Source organism: Mauremys reevesii, linkage group 1, assembly GCF_016161935.1.
Source record: "Mauremys reevesii isolate NIE-2019 linkage group 1, ASM1616193v1, whole genome shotgun sequence".
Lineage (NCBI taxonomy): Eukaryota > Metazoa > Chordata > Testudines > Geoemydidae > Mauremys > Mauremys reevesii.
In genome coordinates this window covers 82,018,633-82,031,857 of record NC_052623.1, presented here as the reverse complement: position 1 = coordinate 82,031,857, position 13,225 = coordinate 82,018,633, and the positions used below count along the sequence as shown (strand labels likewise).

The following is a 13,225-nucleotide window of genomic DNA, read 5'->3' as shown; positions in this document are numbered from 1 at the left end:
CTTCAGCCACTTATTTTCAAAGTCCCTCTCTGATATACAGCCCCAAACACCACAATTTAAGTTCAAAATGTTAACCTTTCTGTAACAATTTGAAGAGCCCCATCTTTTTTTAATTCCACAAGTATACTGGTATGTATCCCATGTTAGCTTTGACAAAGCTTTCTTCGCACATCTGTATTGACACACTCAGTGCTGGCGTCTAAAACATGTCTCATTAATCCAGCAGAGACTGAGGAAGAGTGAATAGATTTTATGAGGTCCCATATACTCTGCAGCAACCTGGAGCTAAGTTCTGGGGCAATATAATGCAGCAGAATGGAAATCACATTTTCAGTACACCACAGTTTTGTACTGACAATTTAAATGCTTTGTAGAAGCAATCAAGAGAAAGTTGAAGTTGTTATTAAAGATGAATAAGTGGTGACTGTTGGGGCTTTTGACACCTTAAAAGACATTTAGGATCATAGAAATAAGCAGATTTATGGTAGGTTTCTGCTAAAAGTTAACAGTACTTGACACTTAAATCATCACTGTTAGGTTTGGATTTTGGAAATGCTCAGATATAAAGGCGATGGAGGTCATTATAAAAACCTGGATAAACAAGGGAGAAATCCCCCCACCCCAGCCAATACAAGCAAGACCCAAAACACAGCCAAAAGGAAAACTGGAGTAACTGGACTTCTTTGATATGTGCTGCCCATATATTCCATTGAAAGTGCACATGCACTCAAGATTGGAGTCTTTTGGCCAGCAGTGTCCATTAGGGTATATGTCACAAGTGTCCTTATTTCCCAAGCCATGGACATAAAGAGCAAAGTGGGACAACTGCCTCTTTGTTCCTTTACCACCATGGAACTTGATGGATATAAAAGACTCCAAACCAGAAGGGAAGAAAGGTAGGTTGTGAAACATATGGCTGACATCTCAAAGAATTTCAATTACAGCACAGGTAAGTATATATTCAACTTATAGTGACTCACAAGCAATGAGGGTGGGAGCTCAGAATCTAGGAACGTAAAGATTGGAATGTAGCTTTCCCAACTGTAGTTATCGGATCTCAAGGCTTCAGTGACAGAATAGTGCTTCACAAATTGTGAACAGATACCCAGGTAGTTGCTTTACATATGTCTAAAACAAACATTTTTCAAAGATGCTGTGGGAGGTTGAATGAAAGAAGTAGGAGGATCTACTTTAGCCACCTCATAAAAGTTGGATATCTATCTAGATAGGCTGTGTTTCATATGTGGATGTCAGAGGGCATTAGCATTCTATTAGCAAAAGATTAAACCCTTCAGAGATCTACTCCAAAACAATTTATGGCAGTAGCAGAAATGATGAAAGACCTGTTTTGCTGTAAAGACTATCTCTTAGAAGAACATAGCTTGGGAAAAATATGGGCAAATGAATCTCTTGGTTCAGATGAAAATTCATAGTAATTTTAGGAAGAAACTTGGGATGTATCCTGAGAGATATTTATTCTGGATAGAAAACTGTATAAGTTGAGTCCACCATCAAGGTGTGGATTTTACCAACTCTTCTCAAAGATGTAATCACATTTAAAATTATTTCCATGGACAAATGTAATAAACTTAGCCTTGGATTAAAAGGTGGGCGCATTAGGATAGATAAGACCTAATTAAGGTCCCCTATAGAGTGATTCTTTGTTGGAAAATACCTTGATAAGATCCATCACAAACCTTATAATACTCCTGTGAGAAAAAATTGTCTCCCCCTCTACAGGAGAGGGATGCACAGCAGTGAACACTGAAAAAGCTTATTGAAAGATGTTTCAGGTCAAGTGTATATTATAAAGTATCATGAATCAGCATCCTGTAGAATTCAAGATCTCTGCTGCTACCAAGAAGAAAAATCTTTAATTTTGATGAGTAGGTTGGACCAGTAGAATCTCTTCCACTGTTTAATATGTTGTTGGGATTTTTTTGGTGTGTGCGTTTGTTTTAAAGCAGATGTACAACAGGACTTTAAGTCTAACCTCCCTCCAGCAGACAGAAATGGAGGTACTCTAGGCCCAGTTCCTTCATGTTGTATCAGCAGGTATGGAATTAGAGATAATGTCTTTGGTTGGTAGACTGAAAGATTCTCAGCCACACTGATGCAATTAAGATAATTTTGGCTGAGTCCTGCTGGATCTTGCGTCAGACTGTTGGGATCAACAGAACCAGTGGGTATGCATAAATGATAGTTCATAACTACAAAAAAAAATCAGAAAGATATCTGAAAGTGAGCCTGAGGTGATGTCAGGACTTCAGTTCAAGAGGGAATATCTGTTGCTTCTATCTGTTGGAAATATGTCCACCAGAGGATAACCCTATCCGAAGATGATGTTGCAAAGGACCAAGTCCTTGATCTCCCACACTGATGGGAGAGTTGCCTGCCAAGAGGGAGAGTCAATGTCTGATTCACCAATTCCATAACCTGATTGCCTCTTGACATAATGGGGAAGATTTCCCCTACACCCTCTGGTTATGTAAACATGGTTGTTGTATTACTAATAATAATTTGGACTGACTGTCTTCTTGACCATTACAAAGGCACACAAGCCTTTGTACATGTCCAAGCAGCACAGAACATGCCCTTACTGTAGTGTTTGGATTCAATTTTATCCAGAGATATTAAGGTGGACATGTTCTCGAACCTATCTTGAGGTAGACACTGTGGCCTAGACTTATGGAGTCTAGGATTGGTCATATGAGCTCCACTCTTGGAATTGGTATTAACTTGCATTTGTCCATGCTGAATTTTGGGCCAAGAGTGGTTAACAGCTCAAGAACGCAATGAATCGCATCTCTCACTTGAAAAGCTTTTTTCAAACTAGCCACTTGTCTAGGTATGGGTTGACTATTATATTTCTTAAGTGCACTGGAACCACTGCCAACACTTTAGTAACAACTCTCAGCATCGCAGAGCATCCAAAGGGTGGAAACACAATAATGAAAGTGTTTTATTATTGAAATATGGACGTTCATGTCCTGTGAGTCAAGGGATAAAAAGCAAGTCCCTCGGAGTTAGAGAGGAAATTATGGACGCTAGCATGATCATACTGAACTTTATTTTGCGAATTAAGATGTTTAATTTTCATAAATCTAAGATGGGATGCCATCCTCTCTTCTTTTCTGGAATGAAAAAGTATTTGAAATAGAGTACCTTTTCTTGGTACTGAAATGGAACTATTTCTACTGATCCAAGACATAGAAGTGAGAGAGATTCCTGCTATAACAGTCCCTTGTGAGATGTGTCCCTGAAGAAGGCCAGAGGTAGGCACAGTGTGAAACTTGATATCCCAGTGTAATTGTCTCTAGTACCCATTGTTCTGAAAGTACAGAAGGCCACATGTGCCTGAAGGGACTCAAATTGTTGATGAAAGTAGGCGTAGAGCAGGGATAGGCAACCTATGGCACATGTGCCAAAGGCGGCACACAAGCTGACTTTCAGTGGTACTCACACTGCCCGGGTCCTGGCCACCGGTCCAGGGAGCTCTGCATTTTAATTTTAAATGAAGCTTCTTAAACATTTTAAAAACCTTATTTACTTTACATACAGCAATAGTTTAGTTATATATTATAGACTGTGAAAGTAGAATGAATTATATTGTAAAAATAAGAATGGATTAATGTTGTATGTACCTTTAAGCAGAAATAAGAAATGGTGAAATACAGGTGCCAGGAAAAGAAACATTAGGCATAAACAATGGTGCTAATGGCGAAACATTAACAGAAGATCGGTAATAGTTAGTAAGGAAATAAGATATGCATGTCTAGCCCAGGTAAACTTATCAGATTCTGCTTCCTTTGTTATCTTGTTACGTTCTCGCCCTTTTATCTGTATAAATAAGATAGTTTGTGTCTTGCATGGTGCTCACATTATCTGGGTGTTATTAGCAGAGCGCTGTGCTAATAAAACAGAGTGGTCTGACAAACTGTGAGTCCTGAGTCTAACTTTGACAAGACTTATAGAAAGAGTCCTTCTAAAAACGTTAAAATGAATTACTGGCACACAAAACCTTAAATCAGAGTGAATAAATGAAGACTCGGCACACCACTTCTGAAAGGTTGCCGACCCCTGCTCTAAGGTGAGATTCTGGTAGAAACTCCTTTAGCTACATTTTTGGACCTATGGCATTTGTGGCACAGAGTTGCCCACCTGCCAGTGACAGTTACTGAACAGATGGCTGTTTAAATTCTCTTTTAAAAAAAGCAATTCAGGTCAGAAGTAACGGGGGCAGCCAACTCGACAATAAGATTCTTCCCTCAGTGAAAAAGCAAAGATTGCCGGGCACCATGATAACTGCAAGCAGAACTTAGAAACATGGAGATTCAACTCCTGGGTATTTTGAAAACAGTAATCTGTTCAGGACATCTTTGGAGAGTTTATATCACAGGTGATATTTTTGTGAAGTGCTTTAAAAGACTTATGCCACATTTCACGTCTAGATAACAAAAGATCACATAAAATCCCGAAGTCTGCTTCTTTGGCCTAAAGCTATAGGGTGGAGGAAATCAAATAAAAACCACAAATAAGGATTCCTATTCTAAAACTACAAGAGATAAGCAGTAAACTGCACTGTCTTCTACTAATCATTAAAATACCACATGCTCTTGGTGAAGAGCTACCTCATACTTCGTAAAGTTGCTTTGCAAAGTTGCTAGATAACGCTGAAAATTTACTTTTTACCATTGTTCATTTTACCCATATACACACACAATATTAATATCTAGTTTAATATCAACAACAATTTTAATTACCTCTTCAATGGCTTTCTGTCTTTTGTCTTCCATCTCTTTATCTATTCTAAACAATGCAAATAAAAAAAACCCACAATAAATTACCAATGCCATTACTGCATTTGATGGCTCAAGTAAATGAAAAGTACCATTTTTATAAAAGATTAAGATTAGCTGCCTTTTAAAATAAATCACAATTTACTCTCTATATAATATTCTTAATATACTGTGTGCAATTCCTTTGTATTCAAAATTGATAAGTATTTACTGTACTCAGACAATTAGCTACTTTAAAGAAGGAGTTCCCACCTCGGGCAATTCTGTAATAACATTTTACACAGTAAGTGATTTACTTTGTAATCTTCTGTATAATCCCTTTTACTATTATGAAAGATATTTCTATTTGAATGAAATCTGTTTTGCTCTTATACAGCTTCTCTTTCCACCTAAATCTCTGCAAAGAGTCTGATTTTGAATGCTTTTATAAGCAACTTTTAAAATTACTATAAAATAGACAAAGAGAAACTCACTCTAGGATCTAGCAGGACAAGGAATTGGACCTTAAGGAAGAAAGCTCTTTAAACAGAAAAAAAATAAAACCACAATGGAAAACAAATAAAGGAACTTGTATAGATTTATTTGACATTATCTATTTCTTCCCCAACGAAAGGTTCCCTCTTCATGTGGCTTATAAACACATATTATCCCAGCCGAACACAATAATCACATCAAATGTCTGAGTTAAGATTTTATACAATCTCTACCACAAAATAGTCAATTCCAAAAATAAGCTTGTATTAAATGGTATTTCCCCTAGTTCAAACACTTCTCAGCCATATTCAAATGATCTGTACAGCTTTTCACAAGTGATAGTTTCCTTTTTGTGTCACCATAACTGATAAAGCTTCACTATACCAGTCATTAGGAGGCTTATAAATGACAACCAAAGAAATTCATACTAAATATAACTTTTGAAGAACAGCAGAGGCATGAAAATATTTATATGGACGTTTATGTGAATAATCTCTTCAGACCACATAAATTATATATTTAGAAAGGACTGGGTACTACAGCATTTGGATAACTGATAGAACTATTCATAGATGTCCTGATGACACCTCTTTTTTCCCCCAAAAGAGGTCAGTCATGGCTCTGACTAGACTTGCAATATATCAATAAATAAAAGGTACCATCTACAACTAAGAGCTTATGATACCACTAAGGTTGCTATAGTGTACAAGTCCAGTGTTAAGATAATATAACAAAAGAACAGGCCAGGCACCTCCACTTGTCATTTGTTCGTAAATACAAACGATCACAAAAACAAGTATCCCTGCAGGTCAGACTGCAAAAAAGACGGTTATTCACCTTTGTAACTGTTGTTCTTCGAGATGTGTTGCTCATATCCATTCCAATTAAGTGTGCGCGCACCACGTGCACGTTTGTCGGAAGATTTTTACCCTAGCAACACTCGGTGGGTCGGCTGGGCGCCCCCTGGAGTGGCGCCGCTATGGTGCCGGATATATACCCCTGCCAACCCATCCGCCCCTCAGTTCCTTCTTGCCGGCTACTCCGACAGTGGGGAAGGAGGGCGGGTTTGGAATGGATATGAGCAACACATCTTGAAGAACAACAGTTACAAAGGTGAATAACTGTCTTTTTTGCAGTCTGACCTGGGCACAATTAGCTCAACCGCGGCATGCGCCGTGGAGCTGGTAGGCACCGGACTCGACAGCTCTTGCGAGACCGGAATCAACGGTGCAGCAGGTGTCGGTGCCGCGGCAGTTGACGGCGCCGGGCGGTCTGACTTCGATGAGCACTCCGACTGCAGCGCAGGCACGGGGGCCGCAGGAGCCTTATGCTTCTTGACCCTTGGGGAGAGTGAGCGGTGCCGAGCAGAAGCCTTGGCCGGTGATGGCTGGTGTCGAGGAGCCTTCACGGTGCTAGTGGTCGGTGCCAAAGATGGAGGAGTAAGAGCTGCCTCCATCAGGAGCTGCTCGAGTCGAATGTCCTGCTCCTTTTTCGTCCGGGGCTTGAATGCTTTACAAATGCGGCACTTGTCCGCGAGTTGGGATTCGCCCAAGCACTTGAGACAGGAGTCGTGAGGGTCTCCTGTGGGCATTGGCCTATGACAGGTCGAGCACGGCCTAAAGCCCGGTGAACCGGGCATGGGCCCCGGTACCGGGTGAGGGGAAGGGGCTAAGCCCCGATCCCTCGTAACTATATACACTAACTACTACTAAAACTAATAAAACTAACTAGAAATATAAAATACTGAACTATATACACAATAACTAAGAGAAAACGAGCGAATAGCTAAGGAAGTGGAGGTCAGCTAAGCCGCACTCCACTGTTCCAACGACCGACACGGGCGGTAAGAGGGAACTGAGGGGCGGATGGGTCGGCAGGGGTATATATCCGGTGCCATAGAGGCGCCACTCCAGGGGGCGCTCAGCCGACCCACTGAGCGTTGCTAGGATAAAAATCTTCTGACGAACGTGCACGCGGCGCGTGCACACCTAATTGGAATCGATATGAGTAAACACTCGAAGAAGAACTGAAACAGAGACTGAAATGGCAGCATCCAGTTAAGAGGAGAGTGAGATTGATAACAGTGCAAGAGCATGTGCTTTTTCTTTGGGCAGTGAAGTTTGGAAAGTGCAAAAGTAAAAACAACAAATGTAGTTGGCACCGAAAATATCAATCCTGTATGCATCTTTAAGCCAGGGTCAAAATGTAACTGCGGCACTGTATTCAAGTTGCTATGTGGCTTTTTGAACAGCAGATACTTCATACCAGATCATCTAATCGAAAACATCCTGCTTCTGCTAGAGGAAAACAAAGAGGATAAAAGCCAGGAGACTGGCCTATGACACCCCAAGCAAAAGAACATTGTGTACCAAATGTACAGTAAGAATTACAAGAGACAAACAAGTGTGTTCTGGGTCTTTCAGCTTTAACTCCTCAGCTGATCGAATACTGCAGTGGAATTTGGGAATAATTTAAGTCGCTAATACTGATCTCAGAAACCTGTAATAAGTTGCCATTTATGCATGGAATAGGCAAATGTGTCCATGCTCACTTGAAAGTTTCCTTTCTTTAAGTAATAAGGTCTACATATTTGTTACAATGGTACTTGAACCTTCTAGCAGCTTGGAGACAAAACCACACTAGTCAGTCACTGGCAGCAGAGGATTATGTTAACTATGCTGTGAGGAAAAAGCACAATTTCTCTTGATACGGCATATTCAACCTAACAAGAAACAAATCCTTGAATGTCAAATTTCATCTTTCTTCTGGATGCTCCATTTGTTCCAGATTGGTCCAGGTCTGTGGACTTATTACTCAAAGAAAGGAAATTTCAAGAAGCATAGATAAGGTTCCCTATTATTCGTCATGCTAAGATTCAAAGATCTGGTACAGAAGGATTTTCATAGCAATGAGCCTCCAGGGTAAGAGGCAGGATCAGTCTTTAAATACGGGGATCTAAAACAAGCTAAATTTACATGGGCTCAAAGGCATGGAGAATTGCCAAAAGAAAGGAAGTTGCACTGGCTAATATTGGACGACCACTATTATTCCTGGAGGAAAATACAATCTGCTGGAAACACACTGCAGTTACATCTTTCACCCACCAGGGGCTGCTGCAGCACCAGAAGAGAGGGCAGCTGGCTCATGGTCCAGAGCGGCCAGCTGTGGATAGGAAAGGCCTGAGGCTGTGTTTCTCACAGCAACAAGCCTGCGAGGCCAGATGAGAAGGAACAGAATGGCCAGGGGGGAGAGTGACTGTGTCCACTTGGAAGGCCAATCTCTGGTCTGCCAGATCTTGTTGCAGATCTTGGTGAGTACATCTATTACTATTTCTCCTCTGAATTTCATCAGTTCGGCTGGGATGTTGTCATTACCTGTAACCTTTCTGTTCTTGAGTGATTTCACAGCTGTCTCCACTTCTTCACATAGTATTGGAAAGTCATCTTCTTCTGTTGAATCTGGGCTGTCTAAGACACTAGGATCTCCATTTGTCTGGTGGTTGTATAGGTCAGAGCAGTAATTTGTCCACCTATTGATGATGTCCCTTTCTTCGTCTTGAATTCCGTTAGCTTTGGTCCATCTTTCCTTTGCCAGATCTTTTACAACCTGGAAGGTGCGTTTGCTATTTTTAATATTGATACACTCTTCAATTTCAGAGCATGTTTTTCAATCCATATCTCCTTGGCCACCTTCATTTCTTTCTTGATCTTTCAGCCAATCACACTATTTATCAGCTCCCTCAATGCTGTTCTTGTCTCTCAAGTTTTCTTCTAATGTCACACATTTGTAGTATTTCATTTTTGACCCAGGGTTTTGTCTTCTTATGATGTTTCCCAAGGATGACCATTGCTGCCTCATTCATTACAGCGTTGAAATTGTTGATCATTGTTTCTTTGTCTTCCTCTAGAGCAAGCAGCAGGGCAAATTTTCTGCTGATCATTGCTTGGAATGACTGAAATATTTCAGTCTCTAAGTCTTTCTAAGTCAAACTTGGTTCTGGTGAACTTTGGTCTGATGATTTTTCTTAGCCTCAGCCAAAAATTTAGCATCACAAGGTTGAGTTCACTTCCACTATCAGCACCAGGGAAGCTCCTTGTTTTAGCTCTGTTAATCCCAGAACGACATCAGCCTTGCACCATGATGTAGTTCAGGGGTTGGCAAACTCTGGCACGTGGGCCGAGGGATGTGCTGGCCGCAGCTTCCCGCCACCCCCATTGGCCTGGAGCAGCGAATTGCAGCCATTGGGAGCCACAAATCGGCCAAACCTGCGGATGCGGCAGGTAAACAAACTGGCCCGGCCCGCCAGGGTGCTTACCCTGGCAAGCCGCATGCCAGAGGTTGCCGACCCCTGATGTAGTTGATCTAGATGTGATGTACAGACTCTCCCCGACTTACGCAAGCGTTCCGTTCCAGAACGCCTTGCACAACTCAAATTTTGCTTAAGTCAGAAACGTATACCCAATCATTATTTTTTTCCCTCCTTTCTTCTCTTTTGGGGTCCAGCAAAGCAATAATCACTTTATCCATGTATTCGTTTTAAACCTGTCTGGTCCCAGATGGAGAACTGGTTTTCCAGTAGCTCCTGTGAGATACTGGATCTTCTGATGTCTCTGCTAGGTTAATCAAGCCTGAGAGCCATAGCCTCTTCACCCAGAAAGGGATAAGCAATAACACTACTGCTCCTTCACTCTGATTTTGTATTGTCTCAGGCAGCTCTGGAAAAGGTGGAAAGATGTATAGGAGGAACCTTGCTCAGCTTTGAGATGTCTTTCACCACTTTACATCCCAGTTCCTTATACTCAGAAGCACCACAGGGCACTTTTACTGTTTTCAGATGCAAAGAGGCTGACCTGGACCAGCCCACCAAATTGACTTATAGTTGTGAGATATTTCTATGTATAGTAGCTATTCTGATAATCTGACTATGGAGTAGGCCTAAATGTGTTTTCCAAATGTGAAAACCCTGTCAGACACATATACTACTGCAAGCAGAAGAGGCCTGTTATCCATGGTAAGAGCAGACTTTAATCAATCATTGTGTTCCTTTCTGATACCCATTCCCTGAACTGAATCAGGAAGTTCCCTAAAGGGGGGTGGGGGGGGAGAAGATTCTTTGCATTTACCAGTGTGGGAAGTGGAAAATATACAACTGGAGCTAGCTCTGTCAATGGATGAGACAAAGTCAGATGTGAAGGGGATACCTGGAATTACTGGATAGGTATATGAACTCTGAATCAGAGACATGCCTGTGTATGAAATCAGAATTCTCAACAAGTTCCAATAAGTACCGCATATTTGTTTTTTGACACGACTTCCTTTCCATTATGACCATCATCCTCTGTTAGAATTGTTTCAAAGCAAGAACTTGTACCTGTGATAGTACTCACTCTCAGCCCAGGCCTACAACCGACTTTCCTGGCACCGTGGTCTTTGTCCTATACCCAAGATACTCCAGAAACCATATCACTCTGTATTTGTTTTATCTTTCTCTGTACAGAACCCTGATCAGAAAAACTGTCTAGAAAAAGATTAGTGAATTTCTGTCTTCCCTAAAGCCAATACTATGCTTAACATTATCCTGTTAAGATAATGGTAATGGCTGAAATCGAAATGGTAATGACTGAAGCTGGGAACAGCAAAGGGCTGCCATTCATCTGCAAACCATAAGAATTGTCTGGGGGTTGTAAAATGGTAATGCTTTGAATACAAGCCTTCTTTAGGAACTTATTTAGATGTTTCAGACACAGTCTTGCTTTGCTGGTCGCTGATTCTTTGAAGTTAGAAATAGGATGGGGAGCAGGTTGCAATTTTCAAATCCAAAGTAGACGATTAATGATTTCATTCATGTTTGGGCCTTTCCATGAGTTACTGAGATTGAGAAAAGACAAAGTTGTTATTGTAATTCTTGCACAGCTCCACAATGTCCAGTGCCCTCCTTTGATTAAAGCTATAAGTAGCCTTTTTGCAAATGGCAAGAGTCTGACACCAATCAAAGGTCTAACTCCTGATAGGGCTGGCTGGGAGATCTGAAAGCAGCTCTGAGGCAACAAAGGGCAGCTAGTGACCCTGCACTGTTGTACTTTCTGCACTGATTCAGCTTGCCATATGACCTGTATTCCTTTCTGTAGAGTCTAGCAGGAGCCAGATTCTGAACAGACTTTTCTGACGATTCTGAAATAGTCTCAGCTTTTAATAGCTCCCCACTGTATCACTAAGATAGCAGGGAACTATTTGTCTGGATATCTGATTCCAAGTATGAAACAGATTTGAATCCCACCTCTTTTTCAAGGAGAAGCCTTCGTCTAGGCTGCATGATTTTTAGGTTGAGAGGGACCATACTTGCAATACTCTCCATACATTATTAGCATCACTTCTGAAAGGATGGGGCACTCCAGGTGCCAGACAGCAGTTAATATTACTTTTATTTATTTTTGTAAGCCTGATGCCACCTGAGTTTTCATGTCCACAGGACGGTGCCGAGACAATGCCTGCCTGGACTTGGCTGCTTGTAGAGTATTTGTATAGTGAGACCATGCTGAGGTAAAAATCTCCACCAGTTATTAGAAAGGCCAAATTCCTGATCACCAGGAAAAACCACCACCTTTACCTTCGGAGTAACACCAGGTTAAATCTAGATTGGTGTTAAATCTAGATGCTAAGGAATCTACTGGCCTTATAAAATGGAGGCCAGGATAAGCCTCTGATTGCAATAAGGGTCTATCTACACCGCATGCTTCTTTTGACAGTATGTAGAGTGCATACCTGCATAGCCCCCCTAGAACAGGTACAAATAGCAGTGTAACTAGTGAGGCACAGCTTAGGCAAGTAGAATAAAAACACATCTGAAGGGTGTGGGTATGTATTTGAGTGCATACCCTACACGCTCTCTATTTGTCCATGCCATGCCTCCCCTTCTAGTCTGCTATTTACAATAGTATTGCATCTTGGTGCCTCCCCACTACTGGAGTCTCTCTTCCCACAGGAAAAAAATTCGCCCAAAGAGGAAAGGCTCTGGCAGGGGATCGCAGTAGGGAAAGGATCCACCACTTCCCCGCTGCTGGAGCATTTCCCCTCTGCAGAGAAAGGCTTTGGAAGTCTCTCTCTCTGCCATAGTGAAAGGCTCCTACAGCGGCGAATTGCTGAAGCCTCTCTCTGCTGCCTCCCTTCAGCCAGAACCTTTCACTGACACATATAACACATAGCAGTAGGCATGCCACCTGCTTTCCGCTGCGGGGTATAGCTACATAGTATGTAGTGTAGATGTAGCTGTAGCCTAAGGGTGAAATAGGAAATGCAAACACATCCTCTGCCCCTGGCTTTTTTTTGGCTCCCTGAAGCCTTCAGGGGCATCAGACATTGCAAAAGCCTCAGAAGGGGAAGTGAAGTGAGGGGACAATCTGCTCAAAAGGCTAACACAGACCTGGACCAGAGCTAGAAATTGAAATTATTAAGCTAAACTGTTAATATGAAAATCTGAAATAAAGTTTTGACTTTTTGCCTCACAAAAGCTCTGCCGGAGGGTGTGGGTGAGCCTCCAGCCGCTCAGGAGGCAGAAAAAAATGGAAGGAACTTTGAGAAAGAGGCAGGGGGTAGAATGGGGGTGAGGGGGCAGAGGGGAAGCCCTTTCCCTCCTGTTAGTGACTGACAGGCCTGGTTTAGCCCCTAAGGGGCCAGCTGGCTAAAGTATCATTGTAACAGATCTGTGGACCTTTACACAAGGAAGAATGAAGAAACAGCCTCACTTAAGTATTATACCACAGCACATAGACATGAAAAGCAACTTAAAAATAAAATTCTAGATAAAAGCAACCTTATACTGACAATACCTTAATACAAGATTATGTTGTATTAGATAAAGAATGTTGACTATTTATATGAACATGAATAAAGCAGCCATGCATATAAGAATAGCTTTCTGGCATTCAAATATCAGTTCAGTTCATTGCATAAAA

The 13,225-nt window shown here is 41.6% G+C and overlaps 1 protein-coding gene across 2 annotated transcripts in view; it reads right to left on the bottom strand.

Annotated features, from left to right (window-relative positions):
* Window positions 1–13,225, bottom strand: part of BORA (BORA aurora kinase A activator) — a 47,382-nt gene that overhangs the window by 25,660 nt on the left and 8,497 nt on the right. For both annotated transcript variants that reach the window (XM_039500207.1, XM_039500208.1), the window contains exon 4: window positions 4,764–4,809. In XM_039500207.1, the coding sequence (XP_039356141.1) occupies window positions 4,764–4,809 (46 nt within the window). The remainder of the gene's footprint in view (window positions 1–4,763; window positions 4,810–13,225) is intronic.